Genomic DNA, 27,295 nt, shown 5'->3' with positions numbered 1-27,295 from the left:
AGGAAGGGTTACATATAGGAATACTTATAGGAAAATGATTATTTTTTAAAGTACAAAAGGAAAGGTTGCCAAATCATGTGAAACTGTTCAGTTCTGCCAAGCATTGTAAATCTGATTTTTTATATTTGAATAAACTGCAACAGGTCGTGCATCCAATGAAAATAACTGGGTGGGGAAGGATTTTTTCAGTTCATTAGTATAAGCCTTTTAGAATTATTAAGCAAAAAGCTAGAACATTTGAATGTAAAGATGATAAGGACACCTTTGCGAGATTAAGACCAAATAGTGCCACTAAGGGGCATGGTTCAAAATCTAAAATAAAAACATCAGAAATTGACTTGAAGATTGATGTCCAGAAAGAGGTCAACGCTGGGCAAAGCCAAAAAGAATGATAAAGAGTAGCCGGAACTTGTCGGCATCTGTCACAAGTAGGATCAAGATCTGGGTTCATTTTATACAGTTTAGCTTTTGTCAAATAAATTCTGTGTAACAACTTAAACTGTATTAGTGAGTGACCATTCCTCATCTGTAAAAATGTGGTTAAGATCTGATTCCCAACTCTGCTTTATTTTAGACAGGGGTGAAAAATCTGACAGTGTAGTACATGAAAAAATAGTTTTGTAAATATTGGAGATAGCACCTTTAGAGACTTTTATTTCCAAAACTTTATCTATCTCTTGTTTAAGAGGTGCATGAGGAAAGTGGGAAAATCTATGAATTCACGAGTCTGAAGATACCGAAAGAAGTGAGTTTTCAGAAGATTACATTTTTCTGATAGATATGAAAAAGTTACAAAAGTATTCTCATGGAAAAGATCGTTAATATTTACAATGCCCCTTCTAAACCATAATGCAAAAGCTCCATCTGAAATGGAAGATAAAAACAGACCCGACATTGCCTGAAAGCCGAAGTGTTTTCTGAATTGTTGCCAAATTTTCAGGCTATGTAGTACTAAAGGGTTGGAAGAATAATGGGAAAATTTTATAAGTAATGAAGAACATAACAAAGCATGTAAAGAGACTCGGCTACAAGAATCACATTCCATTTCAACCCATTGACAAAGATCATAATGTGACTGACTCCAATATAAAATGCTGTGAATATTTGCCGCCCAGTAATAAAATAAGAAATAAGTAAGTGCGAATCCACCTAATCTTTTGGGTTGTTGAAGTAATACTTCCTGGATTCTTACTGGGCCTCCGTTCCAAATAAAATCAGAAAACACACAATCTAGTGACTTAAAGAATGCTTTTGGTATAAATACCGGAATATTTTGAAATAGAAAAATAAATTTGGGTAAAATATTCATTTTTATGGCATTAATTCTACCTACAAGTGAAAGTGGGAGAGTTGTCCACCTAGCAAGATCCTGTTTTGTCCTCTCCAAAATTGGAATAAAGTTATGCTTGAAGAGATCTACATGTTTCCATGTTACTGTAACTCCCAGGTAACGAAAACTATCTGAGGCTGATTTAAATGGAAGAGCTGATGCTGAATGAGCTCTTGCGGCAGAATTAATCGGAAAAAACTCACTCTTATGCAAGTTTAATTTATAGCCTGAGACACTACTGAACTGTCCTAAAATGCTCAAAACATGGGGAAGACAGGTTTCTGGATCTGAGACATATAACACTAAATCATCAGCATAGAGGGAAACATTCTGTTCTTTTCCTGCTCTAAGAATACCAGTTATACTGCAATTAGTATGAAAGGAGATTGCAAAAGGCTTTATAGCTATAGCAAACAAAAGTGGGTGTTCCACAGTGAAGAGAAAAATATTCAGAACTAATACCATTTGTTTTTACAGACGCCAAAGGGGAAGAATATAAGAGTTTTACCCAGGACACGAATTTATCACCAAACCCAAATTTTTTTAAAGTAAAAAATAAATAATCCCACTCGACACGGTCGAAGGCCTTCTCCGCATCGAGAGAGACTTGGGCCTCTGGCATAGATGAGTCTGACGAGGTGTAAATTATGTTCATCAGCCTTCTAAGGTTAAAAAAGCCTTGTCTGTTTTTTTATAAAGCCAGTTTGGTCTGGATGAATGATATCTTGGATAACAGTTTCCAACCTTAGAGAGAGAACCTTAGCCAGGATTTTCACATCTACGTTAAGAAGGGAAATTGGATGATAAGACCCACAGTCTAGTTTTTTTTTTTTATTAGGTTTCAAAATCAGTGAAATTGATGCCTGATGCATGGAAGGAGGGAGATCGCATTATTTAGGGATTCTTCAAAAACCGAAAGCAGTAGTGGGGAAAGCTGAGGAGAAAACTTTTTTAAAAACTCTGTGGGAAAGCCATCTGGACCCGGGGATTTTCCACTCTGCATCTGTGTAATAGCTTGCAGAATTTCAGTTAGACTAATAGGATCATCTAATTTTTGACTCGCTACTGATTTGAGGGATGTTAAGATTTTCAAAAAAACTGTCAATAAGATTAGAATCTTTGAGGTAGTTTGACTGATACAAAGAAGAATAAAAATGTTTAAATTGATTATTAATTTATTAGGGGTCTGATACAATATTTCCTACTGGGGTTTGGACTTGAGCAATAAAACATTTTGCAGTTTGTAGTCTAAGTTGTAATGCAAGTGCTTTACCCGGTTTATCACCAACCTCATAGAAACAGTGTTGTGACTTAAGTAGAAGGTGCTCAGCATGGCTAGTGGAAAGAGGATTATATTCAGGTAGCAAAAAAGCCCTTTCATTATATAGTGATGGGGTTGGACGTTGTGCATATTTCTGGTCCAATTTGCCAATCTGTCCAGAGAGTTCACAGAGCTTTTTATTTCGCAACTTTCTGATATAAGCAGAAAGATAAATAATTTCTCCACGCAAGTAAGCTTTGAGCATTTCCCAAAGGATAGATATAGAAATCCCTTCCATAGAGTTCATCTCAAGAAAAGTGGAGATCTTTTCAGAGATAAACTCAACAAAATCTGATAAGAGTAACACATTCATTTTCCAAACACGAGAAATCATACAACCACCAGGGAGGGCTAGTTCAAGAATTACTGGGGCATGATCAGAGATGACTATACTATCATATGAGGAAGACTTTACTAATGGAATAAGTTTGCTGTCAATTATAAAATAAGCGATACGTGAATAAGTAGGATGAACTGGAGAAAAGAAAGAAAACATTTTAGAAGTGGGATTCAAAAGACACCATATATCAGTTATTCCGTACCACTCCAAAAAGGAATTAATTGTTTTAGAGGACAGAGACAACAGAGCTGGTTTGGGAGATGACCTATCTAGAGCAGTATTCAAGACACAATTAAAATCGCCTCCCATGATCAACTGGTAAAAATTCAGGTTTGGGAATTTAGAAAAAAGTTTTATAAAGAAGTCTGGATTATCCCAGTTAGGGGCATAAACACTTGCTAAAGTGACTTGATTATCATAAAGAGTGCCTGAAACAATCACATATCTACCATTGGGGTCTGAAATAACTTTAGATGGATTAAATGGAGTATTCTTGTTAATTAAAATGGCTGTGCCTAATCCCGAGTGGAACACCTGCCCCACCCATGACCTCATCAAGCTTTTACAACTCGAGTTCTTAAGATGGGTTTCCTGTAAAAACATATATTGGCCTTCAACTTTATTAAATTGGAAAAAACCTTTACACTTTTCATTCGATTGTTTAAGAGTTTTACGTTCCAACTAATTAATTTAACCCTGACCCCCTCCCCTGAAGTACATTATTATTAAGCATTGCTAACAAACATTAGCTTAATAATGTTAGGGAAAAGAACTGATGATTTTAAGAAGAGAGCATGACAAAAAGGGGTGACCAAATAAGAGATGGCTGAAGGTGCACAAAATAAACTTACAAAAAAAAAATAAAAAAATAAAAAAACAACCCCTATTCCCCACGTGTGTCCAGAACTGACAAGGGATCTAACATTCGTTACATTAACAAACCTAACTGAAAAGAACATAACAGTCAGGTGCAGAAGAAAGAAGTTAACTAGTTTTTGCAATTTGGCTGCCCTTTTGGTAGTGCTCCGTGAACAGGAATATAATATAGAGTTTATTCTCTCAGCAGTACATGATGCATGACATCCAACTTAAATTTCACTTGACTGTTATGCAACGGGGACAGGTTTTTGAAACTTCTAAAGTGATCAACATTATGTATGGGCTTTCTCCTTTTTCATAATACAAATTTAAAGCACGCTTTCTCAATTTAAGAGGGATGGCAGACACTTTCTAGATTTAGATCATGTCCGTCAAACCTTGCTCGTTGTAGTCTCAATGACAGAACTGGCAAAGTCCATCGCTGTCTGCGGAGTCTGGAATATATGACGCTGTCCTTGGAAATCGACGCGGAGTCTGGTGGGATGCAACATTCCGTAGGTGATGCCAGCGTTGCGAAGTGCAGTTTTCAGGTGCCGTCTCCAAACAGTTCAGTAAAGAATGAGGCCATGAATGCAACCGGATTTTGCCTCTGCAGACGGTTCTGCAAGTCGTCCAGCTTGAGTTTGAGGCGAGTGTTTTCTGCTTGCAGTGTGTTGCATAGCTTCTCCACCGCTGTCAAACGGCCATCTGAAGCGATAAGTGCCGTTTCAATGTCCCGATCTTTTGGGCTTGCGATGACAGGGTCGTTTGTAGTGTGAACATGGCAGAGCGAAGTTCAGACAAAAATTCAGACCGTCGTGATGAAATTTCTCTGAGCGGATGGTGGATGAAATTAAGTCCTTCAAGGAAGCTGGCGGTATCTCTTCCTCCGCTTGTACTGGAGCGGTAGCATTAGCATTAGCTGCCTGCTCGCTCCCCTTGTCAGTCAGCATTTCTACAATGTTTTGCCCCGATTTTCCTGGTTTTGGCATTCTTCTTAGTGAATGTGTAATAAAGTCAATTACTTGGTGTATATATGACAAAAACAAATAACACTGCTGAAAAAAACAAATGAATGTTCACGGAGCGACTTCCAACCACATCTAGTCACCACGAGGCATACCGGAAGTCCCCAATTAAACTATTTTAAACAATTAAGTCACCCATGCAAAAACTTAATGACAATTAAACAGCAGTGCATAATGGACTGCAGCAGAACACCATTAAGAATATCAATTATTGGGCCTCCCCATGACTATTGTGGTTACAGGCCTGCCCATATTAGGTCATCTCAAGGTCATATATTCTCTGACCTGGATAAAATTGGGAATGCACCTGCACTTTCCTCTTACCCACCCATAACGCTTGTCAGGAAAGTATGGTTTGACAATCAGCTATGTTTGCACGGAGGGGAGAGAAGGAAACCAGGACCTATCAACTGCATCTTTCGTTGTTCGGCAAGACGATTTGAATTGTAATGTAAAAAACATCATCTAATATTGCTGCGCTGCTCAGCACATACGTGCTACAGGCCACCGCTTGATCATGCAATGCTGACTGAAGGGCTGAATGCAGACTTAATTGAGCAAAACAATATGCGATTTAATTCTTAATTCAATCAATAGTGCAGCCTTAATGGATACCATACCGATGTATCAGATGTCTGCAGGTTTCAAAGTGCTATGCTATATAGTTTTACCCTCATCATGTAAGTGCCACTTTTACAACCATCACGTCTGTAACAGAGAGATGTAACGTTCGCAATGCCGGTTTTTCCTCATTATTGTGAAAATGACAAAGCATAGAGATTAAATATTACATGTTCTTATGGGTGCCAACCCTTCTACATTATGTGACTTTTATTATTTCTGGATTGTGCATTTAAATTCACAATTTTGAGAGTGAAAAGGACTCATGTCCATTTTTCCAATTATTTGTTCAGCTTTTTATTTAATTCATTCCAATAAATGTAATCTCATTGTACTACTTTATCTCTGTGTCTGATTTAGAATGGGCAGAACTCTAGATCTAAAGATCCATGGATATAAAATTAACCATTATTGTTATTCTTCCAGTCTAAATTTGCACTGCAAAAATTAAACTAAACTAATTAGTGCTGGCAAGTGACCATGGTATAAGCGGCATAATTCATGGGTAGGTGTGTGTTAATCGATTCTAATGCACTTTGCCCCTGGTGGATCTTTGACATCCTAATGAATAAAAATATTCTAAATATTTTTTATATAACCATTTTTTTTTTTTTTTATTAAAAATAAAATTCATAGGTTTTTGTTTAGAAAAATGGCTATGACAACAGTAAAAGTTAGTATGGCTGGGGATTTTGATTCATCCCAGTGACTCGAGTTTGAACTTACTCTCAACACGCAGTGAAAGGATCTCGGTGCTATACTTCACTACTATACTACTCAATCACTAGTGAATGAAATCTGAACATTTACCAGTCAGTGGCCAATCACAAACATTTTTATTCACATAGCATGTAATTTGGTCACATTTGATTTACTCTCATTGTAGAGGTTTGCACATGGAGTAAAAGATCGATCTAGGGATTTCAAAATTCGATATCGGAATCGTTCAAATGAAGATTGCGATATTATTCAGAAAATCAATATTTTTACCCAGCCCTAAAAGTTAGTGTCAGATTTAATTATTTAAAGTCATTATTTACTCTTATGTTAATGAGGGACAGTAAAAGCACCCATTTAATAAAATGACTCTCCAATATTTTAACAATTAGCAGCAATTAATCTTAACAAAAAGCAGCTCATATTGATACTGAAATTGATAAAGCTTAATTTTACCAGTTTCTCTTCTCTCCTCACAGTTCCATCACTGCCTTGGCTGTCTGACAGCGGAGGTGATCCAGGCGGGTCGGAGGCGGAGCTTGTGGTTTGTGAGGGGTGGTACTCCTGGTACAACAGATTGCGGAGTTTCTCATCTAAAGTCTTTATGGTTCTATCTGTAAACTCGAGTCGTGGTGGCCCCTCCCCGTCTGATTCGCCTGGCCCGCCCCCTGGCGGCCCCTGTGATGCAGAACATCCCGATGTCGAGGGTAGGGTTTGTTGGGGCTGATGGGCAGGGCTCTGAGGCTGAGATTGGGCACTGGTAACAGAAGCTTGTGGAGTGGGCGTAGCAAAAGGCTGCTGCAGTACCACCTGTTGGGTGTGGCTCCCGGGCGGCTCTGCACTAGAGCTGCATTTGTGGGTTATCGGCTGGTGAAGGGTCTCGTTTACTTTCTGGGTGACTTCCAAGGATACAGGAGGCACAGTGTGGCAGCATGGGATGTCAGAAACCATAGAAACACCCGAACACACAACCTGAGAGCCGTCCGCTGACTGAGCGGGCTCAGAGAGGGGTGGTTGCAGCAAAGATGGCCGTTTCTGCAGAAGTTTGGCACTGACTGTGTCGACATCATGTGTTTGAGGTGTCGAGGAACTCTCTGGGTCTGGAAGACAAAAGGTTTCAATGCAAATAAAAATTTAAAGGAATGGTTCATCCGAAAGTGAAAATTCTGTTATCATTTACTTAACGTATTAAGTAAGTGATAAGAGAATTTTCACAAAATTGAAAAATTCAATTTTCTGTTACATACAGTATAATGCAAGTGAATGAAGACTGGGGCTGTCAAGCTTCAAAATTCTAAAAAATGCACCATAAAAGTATCATAAAATTAGTTCACATGACTCTTGCACTATATTTTAAGTCTTCTGAAGACATACCATAGCTTTATGTGAGGAACTGACTAAAATGTAAATAATTATTCATTGATAATTTTATCCTCCACTGAAGCTCTAAAATAGACTACAAACGTCATAGAGACTAAAAACGTTAACGATGAATGTCATTGGTTCTCAGTGTCTCCCATTAATTACTTAGACTGTCCCGCCACAGTTTCATAATGCACTGAAAATATTTTTACACTTCTCATAATAACATAAAAGATCTCTAACGTTGTGTTTTGCGCTGTTGCTTCGGCAAAGCATCTCTCACTCCCAGTCAGTCAGCACCCTCAAACGAACCTTAGAGCACCCTCAATTGCAGACCAGGGCAAACTACTGCCCGCAGGTGGATTTATCATGAACGTTTTTTTATTAGATCTTTCATTTATCTGGCTTTGGGACCTGTCGCGCATCCACAAACTTTTAATATGCTAGACCATCTATTATCTATTAAAACCAGATAATAGATGCAACTACCCATTCAGAGATTTATACATGCACAAATTGGAAATGTTTTGCCTTATGTCATACTTATTTTATGCAATCTGGCAACCATAAATGCGAGTGCGTGCACTCTCTCTCTCCTCTTCGAAAAAAGTTAGCGCTCAATAGTACAATATTATGCTCAAAGAAAAGTGTGATGCAGCCACTCCGTGTCCATTCGTGAGGCTGCGTGTGCTGTTTACTGCCAAGTCTGCGAGCAAATGTTTTCAGTGATGAACTTTAGTAAAATCCCAACAGATCTTTGCATCATTCGAACACGGAGGGGACATGCGAGCAAAACCAAGCAAGAGAGGAAAATATTTATTCTTTGTGTTATTTGTAAAATGCTGAAATCCCTCACACATGTATGTGAATGTTACTCTGGCAGTAATCATTTATCAGTGTCATGCAGCCTGTTTTATTCAGTGGTGTGCTAAATGGGATGCCAATCAAACCATTGACATTGACCCATGAGCGTGTAAACCGGTTGATAATGTTTTGAGAATAAAACAACTTTGTCCACTTTGCAGCAAACACTGAAATAAGCTTATATAATATATAATATATAATTTCAGAATATTGTATTTTACAGTTAAACCAGACTCCTGATGTAGAGTGTTCAATTGAATACTAAATTACCACTGCATTGAAGTATGGTAAAATAAACAATTAATAATTATACTCAGCCTTTACTCAGTTTTACTAACACATGATAGAAAAGTAGCAGCAAAACTTCAAGCAATCACAGAATGGTCCCATCAGTCTGTATACACTTCAGAAATTGTGCATCGCTCATTGAGTGCATGTCTGGGCTTAAAAGATAAAACTATGCAGAACTTTTTATCTTCTCTCTTCCATGTTCTACTTAACGGCTGATGTGGCCCCTGTACCAAAACAACTGCACACCCCTGCTCAACTGAATATGTAAGACTAATACTGTAAATTGGCAAGCTGACAGTGGCTATTTCTCAGGGCCACCAAAGCCTTCTCTGCTGGTGTGACATGCCTAATAAATAAATATTCTTTCATCCTTTCATTCTCAATCACCTTTTTGTCTATGTATTTTCAACCGCTTTCCACTCCTAATTCATCTACAAATGAGTAGCAAAAAACAAAAAGTTTATCTAATCAGAATTTATTCCTCGATGCTTACAAGCAATGTGTGACAACTGTTTCACAAATCGCATGCCCGAAGCCATGCTCCTTAGCTGAAGCAGCGCGTGAGTTCCAGCTCCACTCTTCAGGCCTTCAGAATTTCCACAGAATCCCTCAACACTGCAGTGAATGGGCATCTAAAATCAGATTGTCAGATTCATCAGCCAATCAGATTGATTTATTTGTTCTTGGTGGGTGTGATCTTTACGATATTTCCCAGTCCAGGCCTTCTAGCTGGCCTTGAGTGACGCAATCACGCTTTAAGTGATGTACGTAATTTGAAAGCGAAGAGCGCGAGATGCTGACGAGTCAGCTGTCATCACTGCTGTTATTGCCGTTGAGAAAGAGATCCTTATGGATTTAAAAACCTGAGATGAGATTGGTAAGTGCTTTTTGCATTGTTATAGCAACATCAGGAGTTTTCTAAGTGTAAATTAGGCTGCTTGAGCATTCAGTGTCAGATCAAATTTTTAAAAGTAACCGTGTACCCTGACGAAACAAAATGTATTGCAAGCAACATTTAAATCACAAATATTATTAGAGAGCTTTTTCTTCATATTAGACCTCCTTGGTTCTGGCTTTCATGCGTGAACATGTTTTTAAAATGTCAATTGGTATTATTAGTTGACTGCCACGTAATGTATGATAGGTATACTCTGTCTTATTCATTGTGAAACTGAGTTTTCTTAATGGCTTGAATTGCACTGAAGGCCTAGACTTAAAATGCATGGCCTGCTGCTGCAAGCAGATTTCCTTGAATCCCAAACACACAAAGATCCCTGCATTTTGTGAACACACAAAATGCTGCATCAAAACGTATAAACATATATGCTTTTGCAAATCAGTCATCTGCAGGCGCAGCATTTTGCTGTCATTTTCAGCGACAGATCATGTGAAAAAAACGCAATAAATGTACATAAAAAAAAAAACTTTTTTATGTTGTTTTAGTAGCATTTAAACTTGATTTAATCTATTAAAAAATGTGTAATTACAATACATCTCCACTTTATACAGAGCACCACTAGTATTTTCAGAAGCACCCTCAGTGATTTTGCAGTTATCCACTACTCCAAACACAATTTTATCATTATCAGTGTACGACAGCAAATAGATAATGTTACTGCAGAAGCTTTCATTGATAATTAATGTTAATCTAACGTTAGATAAGTTAAGTGACTTTAACGTTAGTTAACAACATTAGCAGTCAGTCTCCTCGCTTATGTCAACTGACACATCCGGCTGCTTGTCGTGAAAAGCAATGTATAACGCATGTAACATTATATCTAGCTAGCTAACGTTAGCTAATTATCTAACGTTAACATTATTACCAGCGGCTCTGACAACGTAACTATTTTCAGCATCTGAGGAGCAAGTTAGCTCATTATGTAACATTAGGCTATTTGTAATGTTAACTAATCAAGTTGAAGTAATGCTACTGTTTTAAGCTTAATGTTTGTACCCTTGGTTTTCAGATCATGAGCATTTTTTAATATTTCAAGAAGAGAGAGCGAAATCCACCACCAGATGAGGAAGAAACAGTTACAGAGGTAGCTAGCTAGGATAGCTAGCATAGTTAGATGGCAAGTCAATAGCTAAACAGATGATTCATAGGCTTCTGTCAAGAAATAAACTGGAGTAACAGTAGAATTTTAACGTTACTTGGTTCTTTGTAGCAGAAGAGACAGCCTCAGCTGACTCTCATAGAGGGACAGACGTTCAGAGAGGGGCAGCAGGGGAGACAGCCTACCCTGAGGGAGGGACAGCATGTGATTTTGACGCAGAGAAAGGGGCAATAGGTCACAGTAGTTTCAGTTCAGTTTTTGAACTGCGTTAAACTCTCTTTAGTCTCTTTTATGCATTGTGGGTGTGACCTTTTTGTCGTGTCATCACCATTCATATCTATACAACCAATGTGCTTATGATTAAATTGCAACCGGAGGTCAAAACTGTTTAGAAGAACACAAAGTTCTTCATAGATCTAGCCTCTTAATTTTGCTCTCAAAGTGCACCAGATTGATGCATTTAATATGTACAAAATTTTCTTAAGGTGGACCATGCCCCCAGACCCTCCTAGAGGGTCTGAGATCCACCCACCACAGTCTCACAAAATCCTGTGGGAAACACTGGGTTCTCATGATTTTATGCTAAAATCATGAAAACCATTGGCATTCATCATTAATTTGAGGGCTACAGCAGTGACATTTTCAGTGAAATACTAATTAAATTGAATTTTATTAAATAATGTATTTTATTTATAAATAATTTTATTTTATTTTATTAAAAAATATCTTTATTTAAAATTAATTTTATTTACAATTAATTTTTACTTAAAACTAATTATATTTACTTCATTACATGGAAAAGAGCAGCCATAATAATATTTTTAAAAAATTCACCTTTTATGTTCACGGAAATAAGTAAACATGAAAGTGAATAAATAATGACAGAACTTTAATTATTGGGTGAGCTATCCCTGTAAATTCAGGGGATCTGTGTGCAAATATTGGTGCAATTGAGCAACATTAGCTTGTGTGTGTGTGTGTGTGTTTGTGTGAATTACTCTTGGCTGCGTGTTCTCTGTCAGATGTGGGTGTCTCGGCAACAGGACAGATGATGAACCAGCGTTTTCCTGTGTGAAGCACTGTCAGTGCAAGATAAGGCAGATTAGTGTAAAGGATTCATGAACACTAGTTACAGTGAGACATGTAGGGAATGCGCATGTCTTATTATTACCATTTTGTTTATAAACTAGCTGCTCTGACTGGGTTTCCTGAGGCTTTGCTCCCTACACAGGGAATAATAGAAGAAAACAGCATTCATTACATGAAATCAAGTAAGCAGAAACGATTATACTATTAAAGGATTGGTTCACCCAAAAATGAAAATTAAATCATTGTTTACTCACCCCTGTGTTGTTATAACCCTATATGACTTTCTTTCTTTTTCTTAACACAAAGGGAGAAATTAAAAAAAAAAAAATATGTTGTGCTCAGTGATGTCATATAATGGCAGTTTATGGTGACTACCTCTTCTAGGGTTATAACAACATGGGTGTAAGTAAACAATGACAAAATTTTCATTTTTGGGTGAACTATCCCTTAAGCATATTTGTCTAATGTATACATATTTCATTTTTATTTCATTAATTCAATATAATTTAAACAGTACTGTCAGTAAGGGTCAATACATTAAAATTTTGTATTAACAAAATTTGTCAAGAATTGAACAATATCAAAGGTGCACTTCTCCATGACCTTTTCTGCCTTTTGGATAAGGATTCTTAAGAATCATTCAAATTCTGACAGATTTTTTAATAAAAATTCAGACTTGCTCTCAAGCCATAGTGTTGTCTGATTTGTCAAAGAATCCTTCTGTTAAGTTTTACTGTACACAACAGAAATATTTAGCCAATACAATATTTCAGAGCTGAGTATAACTGGAAAAATGTTAATTCATTAGACAATTTTCCATGACTTCCCCAGGCCTTTTAACACACCTTTTTTTTCCTCCCCTTTTTCTCCCCAATTTGCAGGGCCCAGTTCCCAATGCGCTCTAAGTCCTCGTGGTAGCGTAGTGACTCGTCTCAATCCGCGCATCTTATCACGTGGCTTGTCGAGCGTGTTACTGTGGAGACCTAGTGCGTGTGGAGGCTTCACGCTATTCTCCGCAGCATCCATGCACAACTCACCACACGCCCCACCGAGAGCAAAAACCACATTATAGCGACCATGAGGAGGTTACCCCATGTGACTCTACCCTCCCTAGCAACCAGGCCAATTTGGTTGCTTAGGAGACCTGGAGTCACTCAGCATGCCCTGGATTCAAACTTGCAACTCCAGGGGTGGTAGTCGGCATCTTTACACGCTGAGCTACCCAGGCCCACCTCTTTTAACTCACTTTTAAAATCCTCTGACATTTCCAGGTTTTCCATGAATGTGGGAACCCTTTATGGTAAAACTTACTTAGTGCACCTTTACAAATAGGCATATATTGACTCTTCATGTACATTAATATAACATTTGTTGTGTACACTTATTGTGAGAAAGCCTTAAGTTAGAACTGTAGATAAAGATAAACTGTACTTATAGAATGTAAATCATATCTTTTGATGTGAAGTGAATGTAAAGCAGGTGTGTCACCTGTGAGTCAGAGGCTCCAGCAACAGGCGTCTGATGCAGGGGTGATGTCTGGACGGAGCTCTTCTCTCCCTCTGCATCTTCACTAAGAATGTCCTCTGCTTTATCCATGATGTCCTTCAGCTGCTCAATGAACATTTCTCTTTCCAGCAACAAAATAAACTCATTCTCGACCTTCAGGAAACAAAAACAGAATTGTGTTTCAGGAGCTTCACAATGACTTGGAGCATCTCCAAATTCAGCAAACATTTACTTTGAGAATGTATCTAAAATAATTTTGGAAACTGATGATTGTGGATGTGAGGAGGGAGAGAGAAACTTGAAGTGGATGTCTCACCATATATGTGGCGATCTCCTCTGGAGCATCTCCATCAAGGTCAAATTTGAAGGTCACCATCTTGTGATTATGAGTCTCCAGCTGACACTCTACCATCTTATCTCCTGTGTCACACACCTGCACAAGTGTTTATCTATTAAAGGTGCTATAAGCAATTTTTTCATGGAAAGACATGCTAAAAATGTTCCTACTCCCTGAGAGATATTACTGAAATAAGAGTACAGAGATATCTCACCTGTCTCTGTGACAGCTCTAGACTTAGTAAACATAAAACAAAAATGTGTCCGCGGACCGTGGTCAATGACGCTTTCTGCCTGTCAATAATTTTGCAGGATCTCATTGTGTTGCAGTTGCAGCTAATTATTGAGTCATAATGCCATTTTTATGGCATGTTGTCCATAACAGATGACAGTTGAGGGCGCTATTTTGCTGCTGTTGTTTTTAACAACCGGTTCTGCATGATGTCAGTCTCAATAAACCTAATTTTGGTATCTGTGGAGTGGCTAATACAATGGCTCAGACTTGTGAAAGTAGAACGGCTAAAATCGCTTACAGCACCTTTAACTAGAGAAGTAAAGATCATCAGGACAAATTTAGCTTGGCTTGAAAAAGCCTCGTCTGAAAGTTTATTGATAGAATGCTTAGCTAGGCATTGCTAACATGTTTTAGCATGTTGCTAGCATGTTTTAACACTTAGCTAGACATTGCTAGCATGTTTTAGCATGTTGCTTTGCTAGGTTAGGCATTTGCATTTGGTTGCTAGGCAGTTACCAGGGTGATACTAACAAGGCTCCTTGCTAGCCTGAGTCAAATTACCCAACCCGGAATTCTCTATGATGTTCTGGAGCAGAGATATGTTTTTGCTATTCGGTTGCTAGGGTAACCCCATCTGGTTGCTAGGCAGTTACCAGGGTGATACTCAAAAGGTTCCTTGCTACCCTGAGTAAAATGACCCATCCTGGAAGTCTCTGTGATATTCTGGTGCTGAGATGTTTTTTGCTACTCGGTTGCTAGGGTGACCCCATCTGGTTGCTAGGCAGTAGCTAGGGTGATACTAGCAAGGCTCCTTGCTACCCTGAGTCAAACGACCCAACCCAGAAGTCTCAATGATGTTCTGGTGCAGAGACATTTTGTGCTATTTTGTTGCTAGAATGAGCTCATTTGGTTGCTAGGCAGTTACCAAGGTGATACTCAAAAGGCTCCTTGCTAACCTGAGTGAAATGCATGAAACCAGAAGTCTCTACGATGTTCTGGTGCAGAAAAATGTGATTTGTTACTTGGTTGCTAGGGTAAACCCATCTGGTTGCTAGGCAGTTACTAAGGTGATACTCAAAAGGCTCCTTGCTACCCTGAGTCAAATTAATGAAACTGGAAGTCTCTACGATGTTCTGGTGCAGAGATATGTGATTTGTTACTTGGTTGCTAGGGTAGCCCCATCTGGTTGCTAGGCAGTTGCCAGAGTGATACGAAAAAGGCGGCTTGCTGGACTGAGTGTTATGAGTCAAACCTGAAGTCTCTATGACATTCTGATCAGGAGATATCCATCTAAGCCATTTTGAATGGAAGTCAATGGGTTTTCGTTGCTAGGGTGCACTAAATGGTTGCTAGGTTGTATGCAATTGCTAGGGTGTTAAAGTGATGGAGTGAAATAAAGAATAAAAAGAGTGGAGTGATGTAAAGATAGAAAAGAAAGTGATGAAGTGATAGATAGAAAGTATGAGTGGTGGAGTGATAGGATGTAGATTGAATCCTCTAAAGGAGCTATTACAGGGAAAAGTTTTCACACCTTCAATGGGAGTCAGTATAAAATCAGTCCTTTTCGGAAGTCTGATACGGGAATACTGTAATTCCGATCAGTAGAAAAGATTACTAAAGTAGAAAACTTTGGAACAGCCTGAAGGTATGTTGCAAATTTGGTGGTTGTAGCTTAAAAACTGTAGGAGGAGTTACTCTTGACTCAAGATGATGCCGAGTATGGCTGCTGCGTTGCGAGCTCCGACATAACATTGTAGTTTTTTGTTTGTTTTGTTTACAATTCTTATGTTTTTTGTCTTGGATGTTGTCTGCCTTATTGTCTACGACAGACAAACACTTTTGGACATTGGTTCTGCAATTACACACCGTAAACCGGACTTCAAATTCCTCAATGCCAACCCGCTGTTTACAAACAGGCCAGTGCAGCCCTTTGTCTGGGCTGTCTGGCCGCGGAAACGCAAAAGGAAAAGGGGAAACAGAGCCGGCGTTCTCATCAGAGTAAGACGTCGCGCAAATTGACCCCTGCTACCCAGTAGTCTATTGGCAAATGTTCAGTCTCTGGACAACAAGCTCTGCGAGCTGAGAGCGTGGATCTCTTTCCAACGAGAGACGAGGGACTGCTGCATTATCTGCCTTATAGAAACTTGGATGTCTGCGGAGATTCCAGACTCAGCCACTGAACCCACGGGGTTCTCCGTGCACCGAGCGGACAGAGCGAAAGACCTCTCAGGTAAAAGCAGAGGTGGTGGTGTATGTTTTATGATCAACTAATTCTGGTGTGATCAGAGGAACATACATTCTATCAAGTCTTTCTGCTCTCCTGATCTGGAATTTCTCATGCTTCTGTGTCGACCATTCTGGCTACCAAGGGAATTCACAGCGGTCATTATCACTGCTGTGTACATCCCGCCACAAGCCGACACAGACCGGGCACTCAAGGAACTGTATAGGAGTATAAGTGAGCAGGAAACTCTGCACCCTGAGGCCACGTTCATTGTGACCGGGGACTTTAAACAAAGCCATTCTCAAATCAGTCGCACCAACACATTAGTTTTAACACACGAAGGGACCGGGATTTGGACCATTGCTACTCTCTCTTCCGGGATGGCTACAAATCCCTCCCCCACCCACCATTTGGCAAATCGGACCACTTTTCCATTCTGCTTCTGCCTGCTTACAGGCAGAAACTGAAACAGGAAGCACCCGCCCTCAGAACGATCCAGTGCTGGTCGGACCAATCAGACTCTACGCTACAAGACTGTTTTGATCACACGGACTGGGAGATGTTCCGGTCCGCCTCTGATGACGCTGATAGCGCAACGTGTTTCATCAGAAAGTGTGTAGAGGATGTTGTTCTGACCAAGACAATACGAATCTACCCGAACCAGAAACCTTGGATTAATAGCGATGTTCATGTGGCACTTGATGCGCGGACCTCCGCTTTTAATTCCGGGAACGCGGAGGAGCATAAACAAGCCAGTTATGCCCTCCGATCAGAACAGCAAAACGTCAGTACAGGAACAAGATTGAAGGACAGTTTAACACCACCAACTCTAGAAGCATGTGGCAGGAAATTAATATCATCACAGACTTTAAAGGGAATAAAAACTCCGCCGTGAACACCGCTGCCTCTCTCCTGGATGAGCTAAATACTTTTTATGCTCGTTTTGAGGGAAATAACACCGCCTTCGCGGAGAGAGCTCTCGCGGCAGAAGCTACAGAGGTTAGTTCACTCTCCGTCTCTGTAGCGGATATAACCCGATCCTTCCGACGGGTGAATATCCGCAAAGCCACGGGTCCAGACGGCATTCCGGGCCGTGTCATCAGAATGTGTGCGTACCAACTGGCTGGTTATTTTACGGACATTTTCAACCTTTCCCTCTCTTTGTCTGTAGTCCCCACATGCTTTAAAACGTCCACCATTGTGCCTGTTCCAAAGCAATCCAAAATCACTTGCTTAAATGACTGGCGTCCTGTTGCTCTGACCCCCATCATCAGCAAATGCTTTGAAAGACTAATCAGAGATTACATCACCGCCCACAACCACAAAGCCCTGCAAAGGGTGGTGCGAACTGCCAAACACATCATCGGAGGTGAGCTTCCCTCCCTCCAGGACATATATACCAGGCTGTGTGTGAAATTATCTCGGAGGATCATCAGAGACTCCAGCCACCCGAGCCATGGGCTGTTCTCACTGCTACCATCAGGCAGGCGGTATCGCAGCATCAGGACCCGCACCAGCCGACTTCATGACAGCTTCTTCCCCCAAGCAATCAGACTTTTGAACTCTTGATCTCTCACGATCAAAATACATCAGCACTGCACTTTATTAATCTTATATCTCACACCGGACTGTCATAAATTATATTCTCTCTTAACAACACACTGGCAACTTACTATCAACCGACAGCCTGAATGTCAGTACAGTACAATACAACCTACTGTATTTTTTACATATACTATATAGTCTATTTATATTGTATAATGTGTATTCAATATTGTGTGTATTGTATACTGTACATTGTATGTTATTATTTGTATATTGTGTTGTGTGTAATTATGTGTATATTAGATTTTAAATTGTGTTGTGTTAATCTGATGTTATTGTAAATTGGTACTGTCTCATCACTGTCACGACTACTATGTTGCTAGGAACTGCACCCAAGAATTTCACACACTATTGCACTTGTGTATATGTATTGTTTTATGTGACAATAAAAGTGATTTGATTTGATTTGATCTTGATAAATTTGTATAAGAAGAAGAATAAAACAAATAATAATACTCTTTCAAGCCAACCTAATTATATATTAATATTATATTTGAGAAATGGCCTGAACATGAAATCAATGTTAATACTATTACCTTTTTGTTAATAAATGTCCATGGTTTTTTTGTACGGTTCAGACAATTTTCCTTCGAAGAAAGAAATAATATTTACCAATAATATTATAACCTCCACAAATCAGTCCTGATAGATACAAATTCTGTTCTACTTTATTTCCTGCTGAATAGTTTAACTGTGAACTAGTGGTCTTCCCTTGCAGAAAAAGCTCCATTTACTTTTGAACTAATTAACATGAAAAACTTTCAGAATTTCAAAAAAGATTCCTATAACTCATAAATAATATTGTATATGTTTACAATCTTATGATGAACGTAATTTTCATACATAATTAGTTGTAAAAATGTAATCCCATCTTTAAAAGCCTGCGATTCAGGCTCTGTGTCCCTGTTTACAGGCAGAAAGTACTAGATTTTGTTTTTCCTCTAACACCTTCCATCACAATTTACAGATCTGAAATACAGGTGGCGCTCTGACGCAGCTGAACACTCGCCATGTGCTCATCCATAGACATTCAGTCTACTCTGAGATCCCACACACCTTCTCCACGTATTTGTCGAATATCTCGGCTTCTGAGTGGACTGCAAGTTTATTCTCAGAGAGATTAAGATCAAGAGAGCCTCAGCTTTGCAATAATGTATAATATTTCATCATTGGTAGTCGACAACATATTTTGCTGATGATGTGTTTATCATGCTTTTTCTGCTAGACTGCATATTTTGTTCTTGACATCTGAGACATAACATTGGATTATTTACCCAAGGAAGCTCACAGACAAGTAGAAAATGTCTGCTCTATCTTCTCATGTGTGAAGCTTGTGTGTCAGGTCTAGACTTACTTTGATCATGGTGAGTTTGGGTCTGTTGATTTTGTCTTGTCGTGAGCGTGAGGATTTGCGATGAGGTTTCCGGACTCTGGATTCACTGCGAGCTCTGTTTGAGCCCTCGTACCCGTCACTCATCTCTTTGCCAGATGTGGCATCTGAGTTTACACTGAGAAAGAGCACAAATCCGAGTTCCTGTATCAACAAGGTTTTTAACTCCACAGACATGCAAGATGAAAAAGAATATGATGTAAAAAGTGAGAATATTACCTGTCATAAGTGGACACTGCTGGTCCTGCCTGTTTATCCAGAGCAAATTCCTACAATGTATCCCAGGCAACAAAAAGAACATTTAGTTAAGTTTCATATATAATATGCAAGAAGCTTCAATAGAAACTTCAATTAAAAAAGTTTAATAGAAAAAACTGAACAATTACACTATGAATACACTGGTAAGTGAGTAAAACTGGCGAATGAAAACCACACACAGCACAACATTTAAATAGCTTGACTCGATTAACATCTCCCCCCCCCCCAATTTTAAAACCTAGTACTCTGCCTTGCTGTCTAATGTCTACATAGGCTGTTGCCTTCTAAGGAAGCATTCTAACTTAAATAGAAAGCTCACGATTGGGAATATCTTTTAACTACCTCATGATTTGATTCAATTTTGATTCAAGGATATTTCAGGAACAGCACAGAGGCAAAAATCTCAGCTCATTGCCAGATTTTGAGTAAAGCCAATAGAAATTGCGGGTATAGTAACCTAAAATCAGATGCCGCTCTGCAGCTTTTGTTTTGTGTCAGTAAAATAACATTAACTTTGTTGGGTCAGCAATTGTGCATCTTATTTATGTTGCTGCACACTACAATTATCAGCTTTCAAGTTTGTGATACATTTTTAGTGGATCGATCCAGAATCGTTTGAGAAATTTTATACATCAGTGAATCAGTGACTCAGCAACTCACCACAAATCCTTTAATATGCATAAAAACACAACACACACAAATACATTTAAACAGCCTTCACTTTGAGAGCATGCCTTTGAGCTTTAAAATGTTAACTATTATGGGAGCTCACTAGGTTTTGGAACAGAGCCTGTATTCTCATTTCATATCGTCACTGTACTTCAGATACTGATATGCAGTCTATGTTCAGTGACTGGATGAGAAATCACCTCAGCAGACATTTCAGTGTTGGCAGGTCCCCCACCACTTGCACTACTGCTGTGCTGCTGCAGTGTTTGAGTCAGACCGCTGCTGCCCGCTTGGTTTTGCTGATTCAGACCAGCACTAGCTACAGAACGTGGGGCGGTGGGTAAAGAAGCAGGCGCTTGGCTCGCGAGCTGAGGAATCTTGTTTTGGTCCGGAGGCACTGCAGAGCTGAATGCGTCAAGGACGGGCCTGAAGGGTACTGTGGGCAGCTGAGGGGTTGACTGAGGTGCATTATTGTCGGTATTGGACAGTAGGATAGTAGCGTTCTGGGCAGCATTTTGAGTGAGGTGTGACATTATCTGAGAGGCAATGGCATGATCTGAGCTATTGGGAGTGTTCTGGTCCATTTGAACAGTTTGGTGCTGGCTGGTCAAGGATGCCTGAAAAATAAATTCTCCATGATTTTACAAAAGACACAAATCAATACATTAGATTCATTGGTAAAATATACATACTGACTTGAGTGAAATTCAAATATAGTCCCCCAAAACTGGAACGTGACCATGGCTAAATATTCAAATTCTTTGCTCTGAAAAAGGTTCGATTCTGAAATTTGGTCACAAATAAATTTTTTGTTACAATTCAAATTATTATTTTAAAAAAAATATGCTGAAGTCACAAAAAGATCTGGGTTTGGTGCTCTGAAATCACATTTGTGTTCGGGTTCAGATTAAAAAAATGCTGGGTTTCCATCGTATTTTCATGTATATTTTGGGACATTGCATAAAAAATGCTGAATGGAAACACCAAGATGCTAATAAAATCTCCAAAATGCACATAAAAACAGATGTGCTCGCTTGTGGTGGATACATGTTTTTTTCAGATAAAAAGATGTGCATAAACTATGATGGAAACACATTTACAGAATATTTTCCTAGATGCGGATCAAAAAAGTTACTTGACTTTGCCTCAAGTCAGAATAGTTCACTAATAACTGGACTAACCATCCGACAATAGCCACTTTTCCACCATCGGGCCGAACATTTCTCATCACAAAACTGCATCATTACGTGCCGATCCGTGCCGAGTTTATTTTTCCACTGTGGTGTGGTGAAATCAGGAGAATGTCCGTAACAGATCTCTCTGTGGCGACGGCATGAAAGGTAAATATTGGGGCAAGTGCGCTATGGAGGATGATCGCATGTTCACATTTTTAGGACTGCTTTGTTTCGCTAATGTTATTCTGCTAATACACAGAAAAGACACGGCCCATGTCGCAAAAAGCAAAGCAAAGAGAAAAAGGTGAGAGGTTTATCATCATGAGGGCTCATGTATGCCACCGGACACGAACATGCAGTTCCCAAACTAGTTAAAAAGGATATTTATTGACAAAATATTATCTAAGTATTATATGAAAATAGTATATGTGAATATCCTATATATTGATATATTTGGAGTTTTAATGAGCTTGTAATCTGCTTCCCAGACAAAAAAGGCATGTAAAAAAATTAATGTATGCTACAATACTATTTAATCATAAAATCATGAAGATACACTAAACATACACTATTTTTTATTAACTTTTATTAACTTCAGCCAAATATAAGCAAACTTGGCAAGCTAGAAAGAACTAAAAGCACTATAAGTTACCTTGGAGTCACCACATACTAAAGCCATTCAACCAGCACAGTTGAGTACGGTTAGCTGACCATGGCGAGAATTCCGTGCCGAGAACAGTTTATAATCGTGCCGTACTGAACCGTACTCATGTGGAAATGCTCCTGTAACTGTTCCGCACCGTGCTCAGAACCATTCGGCCCGATGGTGGAAAAGTGGCTAATGTCATCACACAGCATCTAAAATGTTGCTCTGATCATGCTGAAATGCCAGAGCCAAAGCCATTAAAAATGATTGGCTACTATTACCTTCCAGAACTGCCTCACACGCTATTGTTGCCACATATAAAACACCTGCTGCCGATCTCAAGCAAACATGAGACAAAGGAAATGTCAACATGAATATGCTGCTTTTTTGGAGAAATAAATTGTGATATTCAGAGTTTTTGCATAAATTACATTTGTAACTTGGATGGAAACATGACTAGTGACGCTGTGGTGGTGGGGGCGTGGTTGAGCGCCGGCTTCTGAATGGAGCGAGATCAGGAGATGAGCATGGTAAGGATCACCACCTGGCAATGATTGTCTCTAACAGCTGTTTGTCATTGCAGTGAGAGCTGGAGATGGATTTAAGAGTGAGCCTGACACCAGTGAGGGGAGAGAGACAGCTGCACACACACACCCACCCAGAGACTGTGTTGTTTGAGTTTGATAAAAAGCGAGTTTAAGTTCTGTTAATAAAGACATTTTTGAGTTGGATTTTGCCTTCTCCCGCTTCCTCTTTTGCCAAAGAGCTACAAGCTTGTTACAGATGCATTGAAGCATTGCGTCAGGTATGATGTCATTGACAGCAAATGTCATAGATTCTTGCATGTGTTGTATTCAGCACACAAGTTTCAATATGCTCCTCAATAGTTCCAGGGGAAGGCGAGTATATAATGACAGAACATATTTGAGCAAACAAATTCCTCTAAGACTTAAAATACACCCATCCAAACACACTGAAGTACTCTACCTGTGGAGATGGAGCTTGTGGGGTGGTAGGGGCTCCGACACATATTGAGGCGGGGTTTGGTAAAGAGTGAAGACTTTGTTGAACTGTGGGTGTGGCCTGACTTTGGGAATGTTGGGAGAGAGTGGCCATGGAGTTTACAGTGGGTTGCTGAGCAACTTGATAGCCTTGCTGGTACTGGGGCATTGTGGGAGGCAAAGGCGTGACCATTGGAACAGCAAAGGGTGGGACAGGACAGTGTGTGGTTATAGGGCAGGTGGAGTGGAGGTGTGGGTACTGGAATGGCATAGTGTTCTCTATCTGTAAACATGATACTGGTGAGACGTCAGGAAGTGTTGGGACTGGCATACTGAGGGATGACTGCATAGAAGAGGCAAAGGTAGAAGGGTAGGAATGACATACAGGAAGAGGGGTTCCAACTGACTGAACGGTGCTAGTTTTCAACTAGCTTAACCAGCTTCATCAGAAAGACAATGCTGGTCAACCAGCTTCACCAGCAAGGTTTTGCTGGTGAAAAGCATGGCTATGCTGGTCCACCAGTTAGGCCAGCACCAAAGCTGCAGTAACCAGCATTGCCAGCTTAGACTCGTTAATGCTGGTTAAGCTGGTCTTTTTAGCAGGGTTGGCATGATGTTAGTGACATGGAACTTATTCGAAACAAAAATCAACCATATACTGTAATATGTGACTTTTTTGTCTATAGTTAATTATAAGGTACTAGTTTTGACAGGAGCTTTGAGAGATTCCCTTCAAGATTTGAATGAACATTGAAACAAACCTACCTGTTGGATAGGTGGTGCATGGCTTGACTGATTTAGCTGCCCAGGAGCATTTTGTTGCATATTTGAAAAATCTAATAGTTTCCCATCAGTTGTCCCATTCGCAGGTTGTTGCTGCAAATATTGCAATGCAGGTGTTTGTTGAGGCTGCACTGGTGCTGATGCAGATGAGACATGCTGCACAGTGGATGCTCTGCTCTGTAAACTCTGCTCTGTAGGCAGTACTATTTCTGTTTTAGATGGGAAACTATGTGCAGATGCCGCTGCAGTTTGCTGCACAGGTGGAAATGTTTGAGGATTGGCCATCTCTGTTGCAGCATGATGGTAAATCTGAGGAGCAATGCTCTGCAGTGAAGACACAGGCTGATAGGACACTGCAGGCTTCTTGGCCTGCATATTTGGATCTGCAGCCTGACAAAGTGATGTGTGGTTCTGGGGATTTATGATGTGTGGTGCAGTCGCTAGACTATGCAGAGGTACAATCTGTTGGGTGGTGGACATCATCTGGCCGCAGGGTGCACAGCATGGCTGCACAGCAAGGGTCTCTGAAGGTGCAGAAGGGTAACTCTGAGACGTCTGCACATGCTGAGCTATTGAAGGTGCTGTCTGGCTTTGGAGCCTCAAAACACCAGACTGCAGAACAGGAAACAATATAATGAAAACCTATATACAAATCCAACCAATTGGATTATTTTTGTTTTACTCTTGCTCAAATGTTGTCTAACACAGAATAAAAATTAAATATCAAGACATGCAGAGAAAGAGCAACTGATCAAAATAAGTAATGTGTAAGCATGCAGATCACACAGAACCATGTTAAGTCACATTGTCTTCATGACAAAATGCAATTCCTACCCTGAATAATAGCTAACCATCTTAGGCTGATTTACAGTTGGCTACTTTTCACAACAAAAATACAATATGTTTTGGCATTTTGAGCATTTCAATGCGGAGAGGAGGTCTCAATCAAGTGTGGTGCTGTTCGACCTGGGTTGGGGGCGGTTTCCCCTTGAGCATTTTGCTGCTTTAATACTGACCCCCCTCTAGCATCTTGCCGCTAAAATATGGAACAATAGGCATCCCGTATAGGGTGTCTTCATTTAGGCCAATATATGGGATGTCTCAGCTAATAAAGGACACTTAGCAACCCTTGGCTGGTTTAAGCTCTATTTTTTTTTTCAGAAGGGCAAACAAAGGTCTGCTGTACAACCTAGAATTTTATTGTAAGCGTGGTTAGTGGGCAGTAAGTTTTAAGAGGAAAACAAACTTTTGGGTTATCAGATCCTCTGTTAGAAACCAGTAACACTAGCAGGACAGGATGAGTATGGTTACAGATGCAGAAAGGGAGTGGAGAAGGACAATAAGCATTTATATTTGGTCTTATTAGACTTATAAGTCCTACTACTGGAAATGATTGCAGAAATGCAGCAAAGGACCAAGAGAAAGAGAAAGCATTTCCTCTACAAGCAGCAGGGTGATATCAATTCCTCAGCAATGGATATTGCAGGGGCAAGTTCTTTCATAATAAGACCTACCACAGGACTCTGAGAGCGTTCACAAGCACAAACACTCCCGCTGCGATGTGATGTAAATTCTTTACATGATGTTTCCATCGTGTCCTGCTCATCATTAAGGCTGCTGGCAGCCTGGTACTGCCTTCTTTCTGTCTTGGCTAGTGGAACCTTTAGAAAGGCAGCAGTAGGGGGATGTTTGTGACCAATAATACTTTGAAGAGATTTGTTGAGCAGGGATAAGTCAGAGGTCTCGCTGAGGGAGCTTCTACGCCCACCTGGTCCCAATGACGACCCAACAGGAAGTATTTTCTTGACACTGCAAGCACACAAGTGAGGAACTGAAGAATAAAGCATGTGTCTTGACTCCAAACATGTCCCCAGTTGGACTAGCAATAGGCAGGCCTGACATGTGGAATGGGGACAGTGAGGGGTGGGGTTTAAAGAAAGCCGGCGCCCCTGCCTCACTTTGGCGACAGTCTCCTCCCCCTCTGTCTCACAGGGTGGTGCCACTGATGTGTCGCTATAGCGACGAGTTGTAACAGGCAAAGGAGAAAGCAGCAAATTCTGATCAGGAGAACTTTCAAATCCATCTTCTGTCAACTCTAATTGGTCTTGTGGTTTTGGAGTAAAGGAAGAACTTGTGGGTCGTAGGAGGAACTGAAGATGTTTGTGTCTTCTGATTAAGTCGTTCACAGAGGAGCTTTCATGATGTGCACCCTGAAAGACACTTCTCTCAAATATTATCATGAAATGACAAACATGAACCACTAGCAGAGTGTTAATATCAAACAACAAATAAAGAACAAAAAAAATAGATTTTTAAATTTTCTGAACAAAATGTGAATGGCACTTGCCCGTACAAAAGTCGCTGCCACAATGTTTTTTTGCATATTGCTAGGTGGTTGCAAAGGCATAGTTAGATGGTTACAAGGTTGTTCTGGGTAGTTTTGGGTAGTTGCTAGGGTGTTTTCATTGTTTTTTTAGTGCATAGCAGGTGGTTGCTAGTGTATTCAGAGTGGCTTCTAGGAGGTGTTAGATTGTTCTGGGTGGTAGTTAGGGTGTTCTGAGTGGCTGAAAGGGCATTCCAAGGTTGTGCTTGGGTGTTTTGGTTGGTTTCTAGGGTATTTCTAGGGTGTTTAAAGTGTTTTCAGAGCATTGCTATGTGGTTGGTATGGTGTACTGGGTGGTTGCTAGGGTACTCTGAATGGTTCTTAGTACTAGGTGGTTGCTAAGGTATACTGGGTGGTTTCTAGGACCTTGCAAGAATGTTTTAAGTATTTTTAGAGCAGTGCTAGGTGGTTGATATGGTGTACTAGGTGGTTGCAAGGGTGGTCTTTTTTTTGCACATAGTTATGTGATTGCTATGGTGTTCTGGGTGGCTGATAAGAGCATTGCTAGGTGGTTGCTAGGGTGTTCTGGGTGGTTTCCAGGACGTTGCCAGGGTGTTTTGAGTATTTTTAGAGCATCACTAGGTAGATGCTATGGTGCACTGGGTGTTTGCTAGAGTGTTCTAAATGTTTATTTATTTATTTTTTTATTTGTTTGTTTGTTTTTTGCATTTAGCTAGGTGATTGCCAAGGTTTTCTGAGTGACTGCTACAGCATTGGGATGTAGTTTGCATTGGTGTTTTGGGTGGTTGCTAGGGCATTCTATGGTGCTTTGAGTGTTTTAGAGCATTGCTAGGTGGTTGCTATGGTGTACTGGGTAGCTGCTAGGGCATTGCTAGGTTATTGCTAGGGTGTTGCTAGAGTGGTTTGGGTGCTTATGGCATTTCTAGGCTGTTTGGAATGTTTTTAGAGCATTTCTAAGTGATTGCTTAGGTGTACTGGATGGCTGCTAGGGTGTTCTAGGTGGCTAATAGAATATTGCCAGTTGGTTGCTAGGGTGTTCTGGGTGGTTACCAGGATGTTGCCAGGGTGTTTTTAGAGCATCGCTAGGTATATGTTATGGTGTACTGGGTGGCTGCTAGGGTGTTGCTAGCAGTTTTCTTGGGTGTTCCGAGTGTTTCTTGTGCAGCTAGGTGGTTGCTAGTGTGTTTTGAGTGTTTTTAGAGCATTGTTAGGTGGTTGCCAGGGTTTCTGGATGTTTTTTTGTGC

The 27,295-nt window shown here is 40.0% G+C and overlaps 1 protein-coding gene across 2 annotated transcripts in view; it reads right to left on the bottom strand.

Annotated features, from left to right (window-relative positions):
* The window catches only part of LOC127414894 (serine/threonine-protein kinase WNK2-like), a 160,088-nt gene that overhangs the window by 66,012 nt on the left and 66,781 nt on the right, over positions 1-27,295 (bottom strand). For both annotated transcript variants that reach the window (XM_051653270.1, XM_051653269.1), the window contains exons 10-18: positions 23,689-24,318; positions 20,302-20,718; positions 19,394-19,443; positions 19,139-19,292; positions 13,701-13,817; positions 13,367-13,537; positions 11,961-12,012; positions 11,788-11,868; positions 6,672-7,315 (exon numbers count right to left, since the gene is read on the bottom strand). In XM_051653270.1, the coding sequence (XP_051509230.1) occupies positions 6,672-7,315; positions 11,788-11,868; positions 11,961-12,012; positions 13,367-13,537; positions 13,701-13,817; positions 19,139-19,292; positions 19,394-19,443; positions 20,302-20,718; positions 23,689-24,318 (2,316 nt within the window). The remainder of the gene's footprint in view (positions 1-6,671; positions 7,316-11,787; positions 11,869-11,960; positions 12,013-13,366; positions 13,538-13,700; positions 13,818-19,138; positions 19,293-19,393; positions 19,444-20,301; positions 20,719-23,688; positions 24,319-27,295) is intronic.

Source organism: Myxocyprinus asiaticus, chromosome 24 (genome assembly GCF_019703515.2).
Source record: "Myxocyprinus asiaticus isolate MX2 ecotype Aquarium Trade chromosome 24, UBuf_Myxa_2, whole genome shotgun sequence".
In the NCBI taxonomy this organism is placed as follows: domain Eukaryota; kingdom Metazoa; phylum Chordata; class Actinopteri; order Cypriniformes; family Catostomidae; genus Myxocyprinus; species Myxocyprinus asiaticus.
The sequence above is the reverse complement of the archived record's forward strand: the minus strand, read 5'-3'. Positions and strand labels throughout refer to the sequence as shown.